At 43.1% G+C, this 21,707-nt stretch overlaps 1 protein-coding gene across 2 annotated transcripts in view; it reads left to right on the plus strand.

The window, feature by feature from the left end:
• RABGEF1 (RAB guanine nucleotide exchange factor 1) overlaps positions 1–21,707 on the plus strand; it is a 587,842-nt gene that overhangs the window by 387,945 nt on the left and 178,190 nt on the right. For both annotated transcript variants that reach the window (XM_044054238.1, XM_044054237.1), the window contains exon 7: positions 9,067–9,158. In XM_044054238.1, the coding sequence (XP_043910173.1) occupies positions 9,067–9,158 (92 nt within the window). The remainder of the gene's footprint in view (positions 1–9,066; positions 9,159–21,707) is intronic.

Here is a 21,707-nt window from a genome sequence, read left to right on the forward strand (position 1 = left end):
TCAAAAGGTGTATTCATCTCCAGGCCATGAAATTCTTACTAACAAATAACCTTCTGTTAAACACTCAGCATGGGTTTCGCCCATCGCATAGTACCACTACTGCTCTCTTATTTCTGTGATGGTTTACAGTATTAGTGAAGGATAACTTTGTATCTGCCATCTTTCTAGACCTATCAAAACCTTTTGATATGGTCTCCTATTCCAAACTAACAGATGTACTAACTGAACTATCCTTCTCACCATCTGCCACAGCTTGATTTAATAACTATTTATCTAGCCATCAGCAATCTGTTCTGTGGCAAGATGACCTATCTCCATGCCTTCTTTTATCCATTGGTGTCCCCAAGATCTAACTTAAGCCCTCTCCTTTTCTCCCTCTTTATTAATAATCTGCACACAGCTGCTCCACATGGTTCTATAATACAGTATGCAGATGATTCAACACTTGTGTTGCCACTTCTCTGTCAGCTCTTCAATCTCAAACACAGGAATCCTACTTCTGTTGAAACATGGTTAGCCTGTGCCCATCTAATCCTGAACCCAAACAAAACTAAATTATTACTCTTCCAACCTAACAAGACATCTCTCTCATGCCCACCATTTAACATAATAGTCAAAGACAATAGTATCATCTCCCCAACAACCCATACAAAGCTTCTTGGAGTGGAAATAGACCGTAACCTAAAATTTGACTTGCATGTCTCCCTAACAAAAAAGTCCGTAAGAAACTTGGAAGTCTATATAGGCACAAAAGGTTCCTGACTCAAATAGCCAAAATTACATTGGCATAAACCCATCTGCTCTTCACTGTACTATATGCCTCTCCAATTTTAACTAATCAGGAAAACTGACCTGTCTAAGCTAGAAGCATGTTATAATAAAAATTAAGTTTGCATCTGATTGCCCATAAAGAGCACATTATTGTATAGCTTTAAGGATGGTAATCTGACTTGAACTTCCCAACATTATTCTTTACAACCAACTCTCTCTAACTCACAAAGTCATAACACAACCAACCCGAATCCCTGCACTACAAAATCTCATCCTTCCTTACAGTTCCAGCAGACCACTTCTCTGTAACAGTAAGAACTTACTCTCAGTCTCCAAGGCCAACAACACTGCAGGAAAATCTTTATTTTCCAGCTGTATATCTCGTATGTGAATTCCCCTCCTAACTTCATTCTCTGTCTCTTCCACTAACCACTTTAAGCCATCACTTAAAGCTTACCTAAAAAATAAGTGGCTGTGTTCCTGTACTAACCCCTCACGAATGCTCTGATACATCACCGTATACCCCAACCATATCCAACTTCTTCCCCTGTGTTTAATCTTTTATTCTTTCTGGCCTGTCTTGACCTTGTATCTTGACATAAGTCATACTTTACAGATAGTACTAGCCAAGTTCAAAGCCTAGATTTTGTTGTCCTGATGTAACAAATTTGCATTTTCTTATGTATACTGCATGTTTACTTTATACATTGATTTACTATAATTTGTACATTAAAATTTACTGTTATTCATGGAGCTTTTCTTCCCGGGCCTCCGCTGAAAAAGGACCTGTGCCCAGTCTGACTTTCCTGGCAAACAAATGATAAATAATTACTGGCTAGGCCTATAAACGCCCTTGTGCTTTTATCCTAGTAATCACCTATCAACCTATATGAGCAGCTAAGAACTTCTTAACCGTTTTAACTGCAGATGAAAGTCTACAAAATCTCTGGTGACATTAGACTTGGTGTGGGTTGCTTCCATAGTCTGTAGTGGAGACGCATCATACATGCATGGAGATGTATCCTTTAAAGTCTGGAGAGATCTATCTTCGCAGTAACCTCACTTTGCCATCAGTGGTCATATATGTCAACAGATAACAGGAGTAGAGAAATTGCATAATTATGAAAGCCATTCTGATTATGCAGCACATAAATGAAAAGAAGAAATTGGAGGAAAATGGATTACAGCACCATGTACCATAGTATAATAGTTAATTGCTGTGTGTGTGACAAAACGCACTTTAAGACCATCTTTGTATGTGGAACTTGGCCACGGTATATGGAGTCTCTCCTCCAGTAGATAAGTTTGCACACAAGTATGAAGACCCTGCTTCTCCACCAAAATGGCAGCAAAGCAGCAAATTTTGCAGCACAGTGGTGCATCGGTTAGCATTGTCGCTTCACAGAAAGAGGTTTTTCAGTTCGATTCGTGTCTGGGGTGCCTTCTGTGTGGAGTCTGCATGTTCTTCATGCATTTGCATGGGCAAAATGTCAGCAAAGCAGCAAAATTAGCAGCGCAGTGTGGTTAGTGTTGTCACCTTACAGCAAGAGGTTCTCCAGTTTGATTCTCGTCTGGAGTGTTATCTGTGTGGAGTCTGCATGTCCTCCCTGCATTTGTGTGGGTTTTCCATGGGTGCTCCTGATGTTCTTAGTGTTTCACTGTTGCAGTCATTACATTTGGGTAATCTGCTGGCAGGTTGCCCTCAGTCGGCCTGAATTCCAAAGTCTTGGGTTGGTTGCTGTCGTCTCTTCCATGACGTCAGGTCATCAGGGGTATAAAACATGCAGCCGACGCCATTTTCTTCAGTCTTTCTTGCTGTGCAGTGCCCGAAGCAGAAGCATTTCGCAAGTGCCTGTCGGCCAACTACTGAAATATTCGAGTTTGAGTTTCAGAACCGAAGTCTTCACTAAAGCTATGTACCCCGTTGGCGAAACTTGTTTCTTGCTTTTTACCGATGTCAGAAAAAGTTAATAATTGTATTACTTGTGGGAAGCAAATACCTCATACGGATTTCCAGTTGTACTGTATTCCTTGTCTAGGCCCTGATCACAACGTGCCTGGCTGTCTGTTTTGTGCAAGATTTAACCAACACACTATTAAGAGTCGGTATATTTTTGCCTCAAAGTATTTTGGAAACAGGTTTAACTACCCAGAAATGTCGTCTGATAGCAATCCGACTACCGGAGTACATAAACGCAAAGAAAAGGTCAGAGAAAGGCAGTCGAGATCCAAAACCGACGACGAAGCTTCTAAGCCAGTCACCAGTACTCATTGAGGCGCTTTCGCAGCCCCTGATGCCTTCGAGTCGCAGGCCTCTTCCGACACCCATGTGGAGTCCGGCATGCCGCAAGATACTCAAGGTATTGGACCGATGGATGCATCTCCCTCAGATGGGTCCGGAGCCGCTGAGCAGGCACCGGCTTCTGAGGGTGTATTCAGAGCTCAACATTTGTATATCAAACCGACGACAGCTGCAAAACCAAAGACAAAAGCAGTTTCTAAAACTAAAAAACCAACGCATGAGCCACGTGCACAGGCCTCTGTGCCTAAAAAACAGATGATCAAAATGGCTGAAGACCTTATTACCTTGATCAAGGGTACCCATCCCCCTCCTGATAAGAGGCCTAGGCAAGACACTGATTATGAATCTTCAGATCAGGTTTCTATTTCTTCTCGTTCTTCTTTTGATCAGGAATTCTCTATACCTCCCTATGAGGATTCTGATGCTGAGGAGTCTATTCCATCTGCATCTCCTCCTGTGGATTATTCATTTGGAGAAACCTTGCATACTTTGAGGGAGCATTTTCACTGGGAGAGTAGAGACTTCTCAGAATCAAAAAAGAGGCTCAGGGATTTCCTTCTCCCTCAGCACAGGCCTTTATCCATTCCCCCCCGTTTTAGACATTGTGGATTATGTGTTTTCAGAGTCAAGCTTGTCCCCTGACTCCTTACCTCCAGCTCCCAGTAAACCTGACAGATATTGCAGGGTCCCTGACTCGCATATATTTTTATTTAGAAACCCTGCTGCTGATCCTGAAACTATTTCACAGGGTCCAAAGGGAGTTAAGGCCTCAACAGCAAAAAATCCTACCCCCTCTGACATAGCTTCAAGGGTACTGGACTGATGGGGGGAAAAAAGGTTTTTATACATCTGCAACCTTGGCAACCGGGGCCTTAAACTGTCAATTTCATATGCTTAAGTGCCAACAACATGTTATGGGAATACTAAAACAGAAAATGACGATTTCAGAATGTGCAGAAAATAAAGAATTGCAGGAATTATTGCATGCAGCTGAACAAGTTGGAAAGCATACTTTGCAATGTGGTTTTGATTCCTTAGAGGCCTCCTGCAGGGCCGCAGTTACTGGATCTGTGATTGAGGCATGCCTGGATAAAGGAACTAAATTTACTTGAGCATGTTAAAGCTAAATTGCTAGATGCACCTTTACAGCATGATTCTCTGTTTGGTATTAAGGCAGAAGAGGTTTTAAAGAAAATGGAAGACAAAGCTAAGTCTACGCAAACAGTTAGATTTCTTACAAGTGCAGCCGCCAAGATTCAGTAGACACTGGCCTACCAAAAATTGGTCCTGTCCTGTGTCAGAGAGCTCAAAGGGGCAAATCCAGATGCCGTAAGGGTTCCAAATACCAGGCGCAAGATTCATACAGGTCAAAGCAAGGGGGTGCTTCCACCTCCGAATCTGGAGGAGATAAAGCGCAAACCTACAGAAAGCAATCCCAATGACTTCCCTCTGCCTTCACCAAGCACTTATCTTTTGGCAGCACCCACAGGGGGAAAAGTAGCACTTTTTGCTCAAAATTGGCACTTAATAACTCAGGACAAGTGGGTACTAAACATCGTATCACAGGGATACAGATTTCATTTCCACACTCTGCCAATGGCAAATGGTTGGCCAGATCTGCCAAAAAATCAATGGGCAGAGGCACAGAAACAGGTTGTCGCTCATGGATATGGGGGCCATTCAGACAGTACCAGAACAGGAAAAAGGACAAATTTTTTACTCTACTGTTTTTGGTACCCAGAAAGAACAAGGCCTGGCGGCCAATACTGGATTTATCAATTTTGAACACATACCTGGACATTCCAAAATTCAAAATGCTGACTTTGCAGCAGCTTCTGCCCATGCTGGGCAAGAATGCTTGGCTAGTGACTGTAGACCTAAAAGAGGCATACCTGCATGACCCAGTAAGACAGTTGTGCAGAAGATACCTCAGATTCAAGGCTGGCTTAATGCATTACCAATTCTCTGCACTGCCCTTTGGCTTATCTACTGCGCCCGGGGTCTTTACAAAGTGCCTGGCACCAGTAATTGCATTTTGCAGACGAAGTATACAAATATATCCTTACTTGGATAACTGTCTCATTCAAGCAGAGAACAAGGACACTCTTCTTTGACACTTGGCGTTTGTGAAAAGGCTTCTCACTTGCCTAGGCTACACAAATGAAGAAATCACAACTGGTACCCTCTCAAAAGATAACATTCCTGGGTGCAAGCTTGAATACAACTGCCCAGATGGCTTACCTCACGCCAGACAAGCAAAGGCAACTGACTACTTACTTCAAACTGATGGCAACAAAAACCCAGTCTTCTGCAAGGCAAATTCTGCAGGCTGTGGGCTTCATGGCATCCTGCATACTACTGATTCCATATGCAAGACTGCATATGAGGAAACTTTAGTGGTACCTAAAAAGTTTATGGAGTCAGTATTCTCAGTCTGGAAACAATGATTCCTCTCATTCCTTGCCTGCAACAGGAGTTTCTGTGGTGGGCAAAGGCATGTCACCAAAACATGGGATGGCCATTCACTCTACCCCCTGCCAGCCAAACCATGACAACAGACGCATCAGGTTATGCCTGGGGGGCCCGCATGGCAGGAAGATGCATTCAGGGCATATGGTCATCAAAACAAATGCATCTGCATATCAACCAGAAAGAGATGCTAGCTGTTCAAAATGCCCTAACAGCCTTCAAGGACTTACTTCATCCAGGACAACTGCTGATAAAGACGGGCAACACCACAGTCATGTGGTATATAAACTAAACATGCAAGGGGGCACACACTCATACTCCCTTTGCAGATTAGACATGGCACTGTGGAACACAGCTTTGACCTACCAAATACATCTTCAAGCTCAATTCCAGCCCAGAAAACAAAACACTCTGGCAGACGATTTAAGCAGAAACCTTATGGACCATCACGAGTGGAAACTAACTCCACATGTCTTCAGCATGATAACAGAGAAATGGGGGAGAGCCCAGACATAGATCTATTTGCCTCTCCTTAAAATTATCAATTGAAAAGATTCTGCACAAGGACTTCTCACAGACAAGCATGGAAAGTTTACACCTTTCCTCTGCCTCTGCTACCCAAGGTCCTCCTAAAAGTCAGACAAGAGAAACCAAAGATGATACTAATTGCCCCGGAGTGGCCCCGCCAATACTGGTACCCAATCCTAAGGAACTTGTCTGAATACCCAGCTTGGACCTTGCCTCAAAGACCACAACTACTGTCCCAGCAAAACAATCAGGTCCTGTACAATCAACTACAGACTCTGAACCTGGCAGCATGGCTGATCATGTAGTCATACAAACAACACCTCTCAGTAAAGCTGTGATGGATGTCATTTTGGAAGCCAGAAGGGTTAGGAGGGGGCCTAATGGTTAAGGTGTTTGCCTTACAAACACAAGGTGCAGGGTTTGAGTCTCACAAGGGACAACTGGCTAGGCTTAAAATGGCTCGCAAGGGCAGTTAGCCTAGTACTAACCTATGAACCTAGTATTAGAAAATCTTATGTTGACAAATGGAAGAGATTCTGTGCTTGGAATCAGGCACAAGGAACTGATACAGCAGAACCAAATATTCCTCAGATATTGCAATACTTAACTGAGATGCTTGACAAAGGCCTATCTTTCTCATCAATTAAAATCCATGCCTCTGCCATTTCGGCCACAGAGCCACCAATCTTTTCTCATCCTTTACTAAAGCAGTATCTTAGAGGAGCCAAAAATTTAAGGCCTCCTAGAAGGTCACCTTTGCCTGCATGGAACCTCAATTATATGTTGGAAAAGCTCATCCTGCCTTCATTTGAACCAGCTGCTACTGCTGATTATAAAGTTCTTATGGAAAACAGCTCTGCTACTAGCAATTACTTCAGCAAGAAGAGTTTCAGAGCTACAGGCCCTCATGGCTATAGAGCTTTTTATCTTATTTTACCCAGACAGGGTATCTCTGAGGACAAGTCCTACTTTGATGCCTAAGGTGGATTCCAGTGTGGCCAAGCAATTAACCAAACAATTAATCTGCCAACCTGTTATCCAAATCCACAGAACAAGAGGGAGAGGATTCTGCATTCCTTGGATGTACACAGACCACTAAGATTCTACTTGAGCAGGACTAAAGCTCTAAGAAAAACTGAGCAATTACTAGTGACATATGCTGCAGGATCAGAGAGCAAGACTATTTCAAAGCAGACAGTTTCAAAGTGGATAAGCCACTGCATCCGTTTCTGCTACTTACACCATGGTAAACCTGTGCCCAAGGGCATTAGGTCTCATTCCACCAGAGCTGCAGCTACTTCAGCAGCCTTTCTAAGGGGAGTACCAACCAAAGACATTCTAGAGGCTGCTACTTGGAGTTCTGTTCACATTTTTACAAAGCATTCACACCTTTACAAAGCATCATCATTTGCCTCTTTACTCTAAATCCATAGCAGGCTTTGCCACTGCAGTTTTGCAGGGCCTTATAGCCTCTCCTAATCCTGTTTAGCTCCAGCCCCCCAACCATAGCTTTGGGATTCTATTCAAATGTAATGACTGCAACAGTGAAACACAAAGAACATAGTACAGTTGTGTACACTTACCATAAATGTAGATGTTGGAGTGTGTTCACTGTTGCAGTCCAGGTTACCTTCCCGCCATCCCCCTGTCATTCTGGAGTTTGTCTCCTTCTCTATCTTCTACAACCTATGTGGTGTATTTGCTTGTCGATGAAGGTAACGTTTATATTGATGCATATATAAATATATATATATATATATATATATATATATATATATATATATATATATATATATATATATATAAAATATATTTTTGCTACCTTTTTGGGGCACCTGACATCAGGGACAAGAAAAACGAAAGAAAATGGCGTCGGCTGCATGTTTTATACCCCTGACGACCTGACGTCATGGAAGAGACAGCAGCTGACGCAGGACCCAAGACTTTGGAATTCAGGCCGACTGAGGGCAACCTGCCAGCAGATTACCCAAATGTAATGACTGCAACAGTGAATACACTCTAACATCTACATTTATGGTAAGTGTACACAACTGTACTTTCCCTCCCACAATCCAAAGACATGCATCTGGAGCATTTCAACCCAGGCCTCCGCTGAAAATGGGGTCTGTTCAAGTCGGGCTCTGCTGGTAAACAAATGTTAAATAAATAAATAAATTAATTAATTAATTAAATAAAGCATGTAGGACTGCCATTGGCTTCCAGTGTAAAGTTGCCCTTCACTGTATCATTATTCCGTGTATATTCCTTGCATAATACTTTTATCCAACAATGGACCATAAAAAAATTAAAAATGGCAACCATCAGACAGGTGGGCATAGAGAGAAGTTACATACATAATATTTAGGGCAAGGGCAATGATGCCCATCTAGCCTGCAAGTATATCAACAGTCATCCCCATAGTAAGTTGTGTCTTTTGGCTTTTCCCAGTTAGGGGTCGCCACAGCGGAACTCCGGTCCGCTAATGATTGCCAGTAGGTTTTTACGTGCCAAGTTTGCCAGCCCTGACGCACAACCTTCAATGAAGGTGCGCCCATTCACGCATGTCTCCACACAGAAGACACTCTAGCTGAGAATCGAACAGGACAACGTCTTACTGTGAGGCGACAACGCTACCGCAGCACCACCACCGCAGTTTTCAGTCAACCCCATAGTAAGTGCTTGTAAAAATATCAAAACTAGTGCTTGCTTTAATGTAATTCAGTAGTCTGTTCTCTAGTTGATTTGAGAAGGTAAATTAATGGATTACTTCAATTTGTGTGAGGAATATGCAGCCTGTGTGTTTAACAGGTTTACAAAATAATGTTCTGTTTTCTAATTAATACCTTACATTTCACCCACTCAACTCTGCTGACCAGGCACTTTTTTCCATCTTTTGTCATTTCTTGTATCATGAGGTGGCATTGCACAGTGACATATCAGAACACACAAGTGTTGGCAAGTTTGAGTTAATTTTTTTGTGTGTGTTTGTATTTTAGGGCATTGCACTGGGTAACTCCACAGATGTTGTGTGTTCCTGTGGATGAAGAAATTCCTGAAGTTTCTGATATGGTTGTGAAGGCGATTACAGGTATATTTATGTCATAATGACTCTCTGGATCTGTAATTAATATAGTGTCTTCACTTTTAGGTTAGAGCAAGAAAAATGCATTTTTGTACAGATAAGCTTATATTTTTAGGAAACTTGACAGGTGAATTCAGATGGTCAGTAAAATGCCGACTGCTGAAACTGTAGAACTCTCAACTGAATTGTTAACATTGAATTGTGCAGTATGTTGCATTTTCTCATTACATATTTCTACACTGAACTGCTAACACTTTACCTCCGTATAAGCTTCACATAGGTTGTTTTTGGACCTTCATGCAATCTGTTTTAAGAGATTTCATGTGAGGTTTTATGTGATGATCTGTCTGTGGGGAGGTTTTGTTGCAGGTTACCTTTGCAGTGCTGTCAATAAGGCAGAAGGTTTGGAAGACTCTCAAGGCTTCGGAAGATTTCTGTCAACAGATTTCTTATCTATATCTTCAGTCTGCTACATTTTGGCTGATGGCTTGACCACTAATTTGTACTTGACAGGATATTTATGTACACCACACCATACTTCCTAAATGTGAGAACACAATCATCATTTCTTTGCCACATGTAGAGATATGGCTGCAACCTCAGCTGAGGCTTGACTACATGTTGCCTGTTTGTGCTACTGTAGTGATGCACATTTTGTAAATCTGATTTGCATTTTTTTTTCTTGGAAACATTACTGTTAGTGTTAAGGTTTAGTAGAGGTCAGTTTCCTGAATCACTGGCCGTGGTATTTAGGTGTCTGTCTGCCTGAATATGCCTTTAAGTGATTTAGGAAGCAGGGCTGCAGGTGGTAGATTTTGCAATAAAAGGGGGGACCCCCTGCAGTAGGGTTGCTACCTTTGGAAGAGTCAAAAACCCATCAAAAGCCCCACTCTTTGCTCCGGCCATTTCCATAAGCAAATGTGCATTGCTTCTCTTTCTCAGTCAGTTATCATGCTAGCAAAAGTTTAGAAAAAACGGTGCATAATATGCTAAATGTAGCAGATGAGACCAAATGTATACATATGTTGCATATGCTAAAAGATGCTTGCAATATTGATATGTTTGTTGAAATTACTACACTAGATAAGCATGGGGGTATAAAAACTGTACTTTAAAAATGAAAAGAATGTATAATACTTGTACACTTTTCACTGCAATGTACGTTTTGCAATTTTCCTGAATTCAGATTTTATCATCTACAGTATTTATACAGAAGACAAAAAAGTCTAACTTTTCTGAAGAGGGCATGCACTTAGTTTAGAGGACAGAGCCATTGTTTCAGTTTTGTGCACTTCTAAAATGCATCAAGACAGTTCTTTAGATTAGTGTTAAATTTTGCTAATGGTCACATTTCACATCACTCAGAATTCAGTTAAAGCAGGCAAAAGAATATTCACATAAAATAATTTAAAGAGAAATAGGAATTCCAAGTGAAACAGTAAATATTTTGGGGAAATGTATTTTAGAAATATGTTTGCTCTCAAAATGACTCAAAGTACCTGAAAAATACTCACCAAAAATGAATTTCATGACTGTCAGGAAAAAGATTCTGACAAATGGCTATGTATGAGAGGGTAGAGGGTGTAACACTGGGATGCTCCTAGGGTGGTGGTTGTGTATTTTTCTTTCTTCTTGGAATTCCAAAGCTCTCATACACAGGTTTGGTTTCTACATAAGTATCTCTGCTTTGAATCTGAGGGGCTCATGTTTCCCAGCAATAGTTAGTTCTACAATTTGTATCTCTTTCTACAGTGTGACATTGGAAAGTTTTCCACTTGTGATGCCTTAAAAAATCTTCAAATGTACCTGCATTTTTATTGTGGAACATCACAGATACTGCTGTTATTCTGGCATCCATAACTCACTGAGCTTGATATTTTTGTTTGAGAACTTTGCCATTGCCCAGCTTTTGGCAGCAGTGGAGAGATCCTTGTGCAGTTACCAACCTGAGGGATTGTTCATATCCTGTGATGGAGTACAAATGAAAAATATAGGAGTCCAGGAGCCAAAATCCTAAGCCAAGGTCTGGCTTTTAAGTCCATATTATCCCCTAAGGCTTGTGCTTGTTGTTCATATCAGCCACTGTGGCTAGTACTTGTTGAGTCAGTGTCACCCACTATGACTTGTGCTTGTTGGATCCATGTCATCCACTATGGCCTGTGCTTGTTGGGTCACTGTTTTGTAGATGATCATCATTCTCTGCTTCAGTAGCCTATGGGTTGTATCCTGCCAAGGATTCCGCACCCGGCCAGCTTCCCAAAGCTCTAACCCTCTGACACCAGTCACCGACTGCTCATAAGCTAATTTCACTTGGAGGGAACTATAAAAGCAGCCAGAGTGATTAAAAAAAAATCATCAGTACTTTCTTTCCTTCTTGTGCAGATGCATCTCTGAGACTTCTCTGACGCAACAGTCTGCCAAGGCTTCCTGTCAGATAAGATCCCTTTCGGGGACCCCTTCACATGCGCGCGTGCACACACACACACACACACACACACACACACACACACACACACACACACACACACATATATATATATATATATATATATATCTATCTATATCTGTGTGTGTGTATGTATATATGTATTTGTATGTCTCTGTTTTGACAGGGAATTTTGTGTGCTTTTTGTGTAATTTCGTTTTGGGGTATTTACAGTTTTTTTTTTTTTTTTTGAAAGGGTTGTGTGCTGTTAGTGCTTACTAGTGATAACTTAACTTCCGACTGACTCTGGCATACCTTACTGGCAGTCAGTCTTCTCCCCTACTACCAAATGGACACTTGCCCTTCTCCTAACTTTCCTAAAAATATAAAATAATTAAAGCGTGAGTTGCTGCATTCTGTGAGGGCTGTTCTTGTGCCTCTCCTGAATGTGGGTGATTCTGCAGCAGCCACTAGTGGTTCTTCAAACCATTTAGTCTTTTCCCCAGATCTCTCTGATGTAGCCTTGCCAGCCGCTATGGAGCAGAAGTTAGATGCTTCTTCTTTGGCTGTTCCAGTGTTGTGCTTTGGCATGGGAGAACCATCCGTTTTGGGTAGAGGAGTTATGCCAGGAGGATCTTCTTGAGGGGCCTGAGGAAAGATTCCTTTTGTTCCCTGTCCCTGTCCTTTCACCCTTTAGGGTTGTACCTACAAAATGAAATAAAAAAGTTAATTACATTGAAAATAAATAAATGGTTTCTGTCTGTAAAAATTATATCATCCAGGACAGGAGTTTTGCAGTCAATGCTGGGAGCAATTTGCCTTCTCCTAATGTTTGAGCCCCTTCTTCTAAGGAAGAGGATGTTTTTTCTCTGATGGTCCAATTTTAACAGTTATCTCACCTTGAGGTTCTGTAGTGTAAGATTCTGATTCACTGGGTTAGTGAGTCTGAAGTTGTCCTTGTGGAAGCTTTAATTTTTTTCTAAGACTATTTCCAGGCTAAGGGATGTTTTTGCTTGGGAACAGTTGGATGTTCTGCCAGAGTTGGCCAGATATTCTTGAATAAGAAGTCCCCAATTCTGCATCCATTCATCCTGTTTTGTCAGCATTGGAGGATGCTCTGAGAGTGACCAGTAATGCTTCTGATTCTGTTTCATCAGTTTCTAAAAAAGCAGATAAGTTATAAAGAGTTTCACAGGCTAACACATTTCTCTGTTCTCCTCTTACAGCTGACTATGTTGCCATCACGCATACAGCTCCAACAGCAAAAAATATTTTTTTCTCCTCCATCCCAGTTTCTGGGGGTAAGGGGGTAAGTTGTTGAACAGACAGGGTAAGAGAATTTTTTTTCTTCTGCCACATTAGCCTTCAGAATCTTGAACTTCCAGGGCTGTGTGAAAGTTTATTTTAAAATTTGCTATAAGCTTGCAAGAATTTTCTGCTTCCCTGACTCCTGAAGATTGGTCTTAAGTGAATCTGATCATGTCTAACCTGCCTCAAGCTTCTAAGCCTGCCTTAAAAAGTGTGTATGATTGTGTGTATGATTGTGCTGATACTGTTGATGTTGTAGTCCAATTACTGTTTTGAGGTTATTTGTTTGGATACATAACCAATTTTTTTCTGAGCACTTGAGAAATTTGGGGTTCATCTTTAGACACAGAAGTTTTATTTGGACCTGCTGCTACACAGATGCTCAAACAATGGGATGAGAAAGGTAAATTAATGCACGTAGCTTCTAGGATGTTTCATGTTCACAAATTCTTTCCTTCCAAACCATCTACCCATTGTCAAAGGATAGAACAAGCAGGGAATGCAGCCTCATAACAGGCAGACATGCAAGAAGAACTGACAGGAGGGTGACAACACCAAAAACAAGGTCATTTCCCTTATAAGGGTCAGCAACAAGCTTCAGAATGACTGCGCCAGATTCTTGGGCACACTCCTCCAACCTCCCTCCCCTATTTCCCTTCCACTTTCTCTGTATCTGATTATCAGTGTTCCAGCTTGTCATTAGATAATTTCAAACAAATGGATTTTGAAGGTGATCCAGGAGGGTTACAGTTGGCAATGGATGGATTCTTTTTCTCCTTTCAGGGGGATTTCCTCCTCACCCTCCCTAACAAACAGATGCTCCAATACATGTTAGAAGCAGGTGTCATAGAATATGTTCCTGCAAAACATTTGGGAAGTGGCTTTTATTCCAGAATATTTCCAGTCCTGAAGAAAGGAGCACTTATGGAGACCAGTTTTGGATCTTTTCTTTCCTCGAACTCTATGTGAAAGTTCCAGAATTGCAAACCATTGTGTTATGGTAGTCTTAGACCATAAGGATGTTTACCATCACATTACAATAGCATACAAATTCAAGAGATTCCCAAGATTGTGTATGTGGGTTACATTAATAATTCCGGAATTAATTTTGGACTGTCCAGCACACCAACAGTGTTTACAAAGTGCCCAGCTCCTGTGGTGGCTTACTCCAGGCTGCAAAGTATCCACATTTTTCATTTTTTAGACAACTTTCTTGTATATGCAGAGTGTTTGGATTAATGCTAGGAGTCCTGCACAGGTTTTATCCCTCCTATGGTTTCAGATAAACATATAGAAGTCCTCCCTGAGAAAATCCTACAAGATTGTTTTTTTTTTTAGGTTATCTTATACACACACTCTTGTACAAAAAAACTTTACCTTAAGACAAAGTGGAAACACAGGAAGGTATTCCTGAACGTCTTGCATTTGACTCTAGCTCCAGCTAGTATTCTAGATCTTATGGCTTCTATGATCCCAAATAATACCATTTGCCAGGCTGCAGATAAGAAAGATTCGGTGGTTACTAAAAAAACATGTGGACCCAGCATCTTCACCCCCCCTCAGATTTACAAATACTAGTGCTGGAGTTTGTAAAGCTAGAACTACACTGGTTTGAGGGTTCAAATGGCTCTCATTCCAGGACTTCTATTTCTTTTCCTGCCCCCAGCACAGTACGTCTTGACAGACTCCTTCAGATGTTGTTTGGGGTACTGTTTTCTATGGGAGTAAAAGTACAAGGTCTTTGGGACAATTTGGACAAACAAAAGCACTTAAATCACAAAGAAATGTTGGCCGTGAATCGGGCTATAAAAGCTTTGCATCATCTTTGGCAACCATGCCCTCTTCAGGTGATTACAGACAACACCCTAGTGATGTGGTACTTAATCAAAGGGGTACCAAGTTGTACCAACTGCTATGCTGCTTGGCAATAACTGCGTGGGAGTTGATTCAAGACTTCCTAACTATTCAGGCCTCTTGTGTACCATCAATGCAAAACCTAGTGGTAGACAAACTCTGCAGATCCTGGATAAGACTGTAACAAGTGGAAACTCATTCTGAGGTATTCCAGGAATTGATCCGGTATGGTGAACACCATAAGTAGCTCTGTTTACTTCCTTTTAAAACAGACAAATTCTGTTCCAGATATCATTGCAAACAAGCTTGGAGGACAGATGCGGTCTCATCCCTCTGGTTGGGGATGTTCCTGTATACTTTAATACTCTTTCCACTGATTTTGGAGGTACTTCTGAAGACTGAAAAATATTTACCAAAAATTGTTGTGGTTACTCCCTTTTGGCCCAGGCAGTGATGGTTCTCCCTTTTCATGGAACTGGTCAAGGGTAATTACCAAAAGCTTCCTCACAGACTGGATCTACTGTCACAGGCAAGGGGAGTTTGATAACACACAGACATCAAGCAACTGCAGCTGAATGCCTGGATGATTACATTTTTATACCATTTAAGCAGCTTTTTCAAAAGGACGTGCAGCAGGTATTAAAGAAGGCAAGAAAGCCTGCTACTAGAAAATCATATGCTGGCAAATGGAAAATATTTCCTAGGAGGTGCCTAGACAATAACCAGGGTCACATCAGGGAAAACTGCGCCCTTGATGCTTAAATATTTGTGTGAGTTACTATCATCTGGCCTTATGCTTCTGTCAAAGAGCATCTAGCATCCATTTCAGCTAGTTTGCCTGTGGACTCCTCTCTTCCATGTTTGTGGTCAAATAGTTTATAAATGGAGTATTGCACGAGACCTCCCAGCAAATAAATTCAGTGCTGGAGGTTGTTTTGTGCTGGAAAAACTGACCTTGTCACTGTTAGAATAATCACCTCTTAGGCTAATTTGAGGTTCATTCCTTTGAAAAGTGCCTTACTTATTGCTCTGACATGTGTAAGAAGAGTTTCCGAGTTGCAAACCTTCATAGTGGAAGTACCCTGTTTGGTTTTCCATAGAGGTAGTTAATCTGTGAATTAACCCTTCTTTCATGCCTAAGGTTGTCTCAGAATTCACTTTGAATTACGTTATCAGTCTTGTACTTCTTTACAGGCCATAGAAACGAGAGAGAGAAGGTTCTGCATACACTGAATTAGCATAGCATAGGCAACTTTGGTATTACCCTGACATAACTAAGCCCTTCTGGAAAGCTGACCAGCTATTTGGTCCCTACTCTGGGACTAAAGTCAACCCATGTGTAATAAGGCTATTTCTAGTTGTTGTCCTCGGCTGTTGTGTTTTGTCACTTCTACCATGGCAAAACTATTCCAGACAAGGTTAAGGCCCATTCTACTAGGGCCTTAGCTTCTTCGATGGCATATTGGAAAGGAGTGAACTTGAGAAGCATTCTAGAGAAAGCAACTTTGTTCTGTATCCATAAATTTACAAATCACTAAAAACTGGATTCCTTTAGCAGGTCTAGAGCAGGCTTTGCAAGCACCATTCCTCGGGGGATCCTGGATCCTTATCCTTCCTTTCTCCTAGGTTGAATAAGCTATGGTAATCTACTTATGGGCTACTGCAGAATAATAAACATAGTACAGTTGTTTAAGTTGCACTTACAACAGTAGATGGTCAAATTCATTACACACCCGACATCCCGGTATTGTGTATAGGTAGTGTGGGTTACAGCTTAGTTATTGCTGCTGCTTAGTTCAGGATGAACTTAACCTTGCGTATACTCTCAGGGGCAAGAAAGTCCTGCAGATATTTGGTCATTCTGGCTGCTTTCATAATTGCCTAAAAGGGATTAAGTTATGAACAGCCAGAATGACTGTTATTGTGAAATGGAGTTTTAGGCAACTGGCCAGGTACTGCTGTATCCTTGACAGGATGCAACCCATAGGCTACTGTAGCAGTGAAGAATTTGAACCTCTACTGTTATGGTTAAGCAACTTGCACAGCCATATTTTAAAGTTGGCATACCACTACTTTATCCTTTGTAGGTGCAAGGCTGAGTGGAGTGGTGCCCTTGCATTTACTTTTGTGCACAAAATCCAGCATGTAACTGTTGTTGCTTCACATTTTTCAGGGCAGTTGGACACTTCTGAAGAATGAAAAGAACAGACCATCATATCCCTGGGAAGTGCTGGGTTTTAACTTGTGTGTGGGAGACTGATCTTTTCTGAATCTGTGTTTTCAAGTCCATAAATATCAGATCAGGAACATCCAAGTCCTCTGACTAACAGTTTTACATGTGATTTTTTTTTTCTTCTATAGGATTTGTTTCTGGCTTTGGTAGACTGCCCTGGACTGTGAAGGAATTGGTGTTTGCAGTGAGAGAGCTAGTTAAGAAGAAGCAAAAATGAGGAAAAAGTCCAACTGGGCATTCCTAGACTTGGAGAAAATATATAACAACGTCACAAGAAAGCTGATTTGGGCAGTCCTGCGGTGGTTCAAAGTCCTAGAAACACTAGTAGAGTTGGTGCATGCTATGTACAAGGATCCAGTGACTCAACTATGAACAGTGTTTGGTTTCACAGATGGGTTCCCACTGGAACTGGGTGCACGTCAGGGTTCATCTCTGAGCCCACTGCTGTTCATACTGGTTTTGGACTACCTTAGCAAATAGGTTGGAGGGGACAGATCAGTGATGTTGCTGTGTACAGACAATGTGGCTTTACAGGAAGACTGAGCAAGAACTTTAGCAAAGAACAGGAGAATGGAATACAAAACTGAAGGCACATGGTATGAAACAGAGTACAGATAAAGCAGTTGTATTGGCAGCAAATGGGGAAAATCAGAATTGAGAGAGAATGAGGAAAATAGTGGAACAGGCTAACGGCTTCAGGGGGGAGGGGTGGTTGAGGAAAAGGAAGTCTGAACAAAGAGGTCAAAGCTAGAATCAAAGGGACTGCAACCAAATGGCACAAAGTGTCAGGGTAGTGTATGACAGAAGAATGCCAAAGAAGCTGAAAAGTAAAGTGTACAGAACAGTGGTGTGACCAGTACTACTGTGTAGTACAGAAACGCGGGCAGTAAAGGCAGAGCAGTTGAGTAAACTAGAGGTGATGGAGATGAAGTGCTTGCGACAGGTGGTAGGATGCAGACTGTGGGACAGATGAAGAAATGAGGGCATCAACGCAGAAGCCAAAGTAGCTGCAGTTGCAGAGAATGTCCAAGAAAACAGATAACTGTGGTTTGGACACATTTGCAGAAAACAATATGCTGAAAATGATTTGGGACAGACAGGAAGAGGGCAAGATAAAAAGAGGGCATCCAACAAAGAGATGCATGGATGGATGGTGTGAGACAAGATCTGCAACAATCATGCATGACTGTCGAAGAAGGTAGGAGAGTGTCACTGAATTGAGAGAGATGGTGACCGTTGACGTGACACCCTGACCCCATGTAGAAAAGGGGGGATTGAGGATGATGGTGTGCAGTAGCATAAACCTTGTTTTTAATTTTTAATCTGCATGTGCAGTTCAAGTTGAATGATTTCAGTCTTAGAATGCTGCATAGCGAGATTAATTTAATTAAGTAAGGGGGTATGGGAGTGGAGGTGGGATTGTTTCTATGCAGACGTGTATTTAATATTCTTTTGTCATCGGTGCTAGTTTCTTCAGTATTAATTTCTTAGTGTTGTAGGATCTCGTAGTTTGTGATGCCTAGACAAGGATATAGGTTGACCACAGTAAGATGGTCCTCACTAGCCCTTCTTTTGTCTTTGAACCCTTGACCATTCCAATTACCACTGTGGATTTCGACACCCTGTGCATGTCAGACAGAATGATGGCTGAGGGGATGTTGAAGTAGTGCACAGTATAACAGTTGGGCACTATGTTAGTACTAGGCCCTTAACTGTTCTTTTTTCACCAGGTCACCTTCTTAACAGTATAGACATCACAGCATTAATGTGGTACATAAACAAGTGAAAACCAAACACTGCATGTTAAGTTGTCTATCTCGCCTTCATTCTTGCTGGATGGGTTCGGAGCCGACCTCGGCTCCGACTCGGCCACTCTAAAAGCTCGAGAGTTGGTTCCACCGGCTCGAGGCACCCCTTATATCCCACAATGCTAGGCGAGAGTTACCTCAGATCTCGTTTGCCGCTACAGCTATCGAGGTGTTGGTTTTCTACCGGTTCTTGGTAAGTGACTTTTCTTGTGTACTTAGTCTATTAAAACCCCTTTAATTTTAATTTTTTTACGTATTTCCCTTAGTTTAGAGAAATTCAAATCCCCTTTCTTAAAAATTCCTGTTTTTTTCCCTCAAGAACTTTAAGTTCTTCCCTTGGGCCTACAGGCCTTTTTTCTTTCCCTAGTGGAGAGTGTGTGTTATTTTTCTTTTAAAAACCTAGTTAGTGGTTTATTATATTTTAAACTAGACAGGGTGTAATTAGTGTGTTTGTGACTGTGTGTGTGATTACACCTGTAGATATATCTAAAGAAGCAAAGGTCTCCGGATTCAAGAAGTGTGATGCGTGCTGTCAGAAAATGTCTCTGACAGACGCTCACACTTCTTGTGTCTACTGTCTGGGACCTTTGCACCTGCAGGACTCCTGTGCTGTGTGCCATGGCTTCAGCCCCAGGGTCCTGCAGGAAAGAAAAAATAAATTAATTTTAAGGGGCTTACTCAAGCCAGAGGATTCCCTTTCTGTATCTACAGGGAAGCCCTCTAAGGCATCTAGGTCTTCGGCTCCGACAACTGAGCCGAGACCTAAGGTTTCTAAACCTCTGTCTACATCGGCTCCGGCTGGAGCCGATGAGTCTCAGTCCACAGTTTCTGTGGTTCCCTCGGCTCGGCTGGAGCCGAGGTATTAGAAGTTCCCGTGTCGGCTCCGACCAGACCTTCGGAGCCGACAACTAGGAAGAGGTCCAGGTCACCATCTCTTGGCTCCGTTCATTCGGCTCCAGGATCTGCCCTGCTGTCTGAACGGAGCCAAAGATCTCACTCCTCTAGGTCATCGAGGCTGTCGGATCATGACCTTCAGAGGGTAGTGAGTCGACTTCTTAAGTCCGAGGCACTGGCCCAGATGCTTCAGAGCCCGACTCATCAGTCGATGCCTGCCCCGATCCATTAATATAGTCCTCCTTCGACTCTCTTGAGCTCGGAGCCGGGTCGCGTCGGAACCGAGACTGTGATAGCGTCGGAGCCGATACAATTGTCTTCGGCTCCGTGGTCGGCTCCGATTTCTTCCTTGGAAGAATCTCGGCGCCGGACTTCCCTCGTCGGCTCCGAGGGGGTGAGTGGCATCGGACCCTTGTCCGACCCCCCTCTCCCTCTCGGTGCTTCGGCGCTGGTGAGTTCGGCTCCGACATCGGCCTCGGAGCCATCATTGTCGGTGCCGAGGGAGGTTCTTAGCTTCTCGGAGCGGGGACCTCTGGCTTTGCCTGACAGGGGTGCGTTCGAGGTCATGCGGAGTGTGTTAGAGCCTGGCTCTACTCCACAGTCGGCTCCGTCCGCCCCTCCCTCTACAGTGCCTCAGGTCAAGTCGACTCACTCCCTCATCCCGGACCGCAGAGAGCCAGCTCCTCAGGAACCCCCTGTGGGCATTTCACCCTCTTCCGAGGCGTCTCCTGATTTGGCAGAAGAGGCCCCTCGGAAGAGGAAGTGTAAGAGGAAACACATTGACTCACCTGAGTCCATCACGTCTGACACAGATTTGGATGATTCTGAGGGTTCCCCCCGTTCCCCTTCTGAAGATGTCTCATTTGCAGACATTCTAGAGATCCTGAAGCAGAGGGGAAATTGGCCAGCCCTCAACCCTTCGGAGGATGAATCTGTGTATCTTGAGGCGTTTGGCTCTTGCCCTTCCACCTCCTGGGTGTTCCCCTTTGACCCCCTCATGCAGGTGGTTGCTAAGAAGGCATGGACGGCTCCTGATTCAGTGGACCCCACTCCCAGGAGGCCCTCCAAGTTCATAACGGCACCAGCAGACAAACAGTTCTTAACAAAAGGAGTTTCTGTGGATGCTATGGTGGTAGCTGCTGCCACTAAGAAGGAGCTAGCTGATCCTTCAGTACCTGTCCATCCACCTAACAAGGAATCTAGGTCCATGGACAGGTACGGGAAGCGGATGTTCTCGTCAGCGACATTTACCATGCTCGCTGAACTACCTATGCCATTTTACTCGTCTTCAAAGGGACTTGATCAAGGAAGCGAGTGAAATGTTAAAGGACCCGACAGCTGCGGGTTTTCAAGATAAGATGAACACGCAGCTGGCTACCCTTAACTCCATAACCAACTCCTCCATGCGCCTTCTTTCTTACGCGGCTGATGGAGCGAGCAGAGCCGCAGGGACAGGTGTGGCCTTACGTAGGCATGCCTGGATGCGGCTATGCAATTTTGCGGACCCCTTCAAGACGTCTTTCACTAACTCCCGCTTGATGGATCATCTCTTTGGTCCTCAAGTGAAAGAAACCTTGACTAGGTGCGAAACTGATGGCAAGACCCTTTCTGCCGCCGGAGTCCGTTTTCTACTCCTTCTAGGCCTTACCCCAAAGGCCAGAAAGGTGGAAAGATGTGGTTCCGTAAACAATCTCAAGGGACTTCGCCTGACGACAGAGTCGTTTCCCGCCAGAGGCAGAGGCGGAATAACAATGGTAGACGCCGCCCTAGGAGCAGGGGGTCCGCAGAACCAGGGCAATCGGGAAGCCTTCCCTGACAAGCCCTTTCAGCATCCCTGAGGTGTTGCCCGACTGCCCACCTTCGGAGGCAGTCGGGGGAAGATTGTCACTGTACCCAGAAGCCTGGCTATCCCTGACTCAAGACAAATGGGTACAGTCCATCATTTCGAAGGCTATTCTATCCCCTTTCTTCGCATTCCAAATCAATCAAAAAAATCCCTTCCAGATGTTCCACCCGCTCAAAGGGATCTAGCG

Source organism: Protopterus annectens, chromosome 13.part0 (assembly GCF_019279795.1).
Source record: "Protopterus annectens isolate FY-2018-M chromosome 13.part0, PAN1.0, whole genome shotgun sequence".
Classification (NCBI taxonomy): domain Eukaryota; kingdom Metazoa; phylum Chordata; order Ceratodontiformes; family Protopteridae; genus Protopterus; species Protopterus annectens.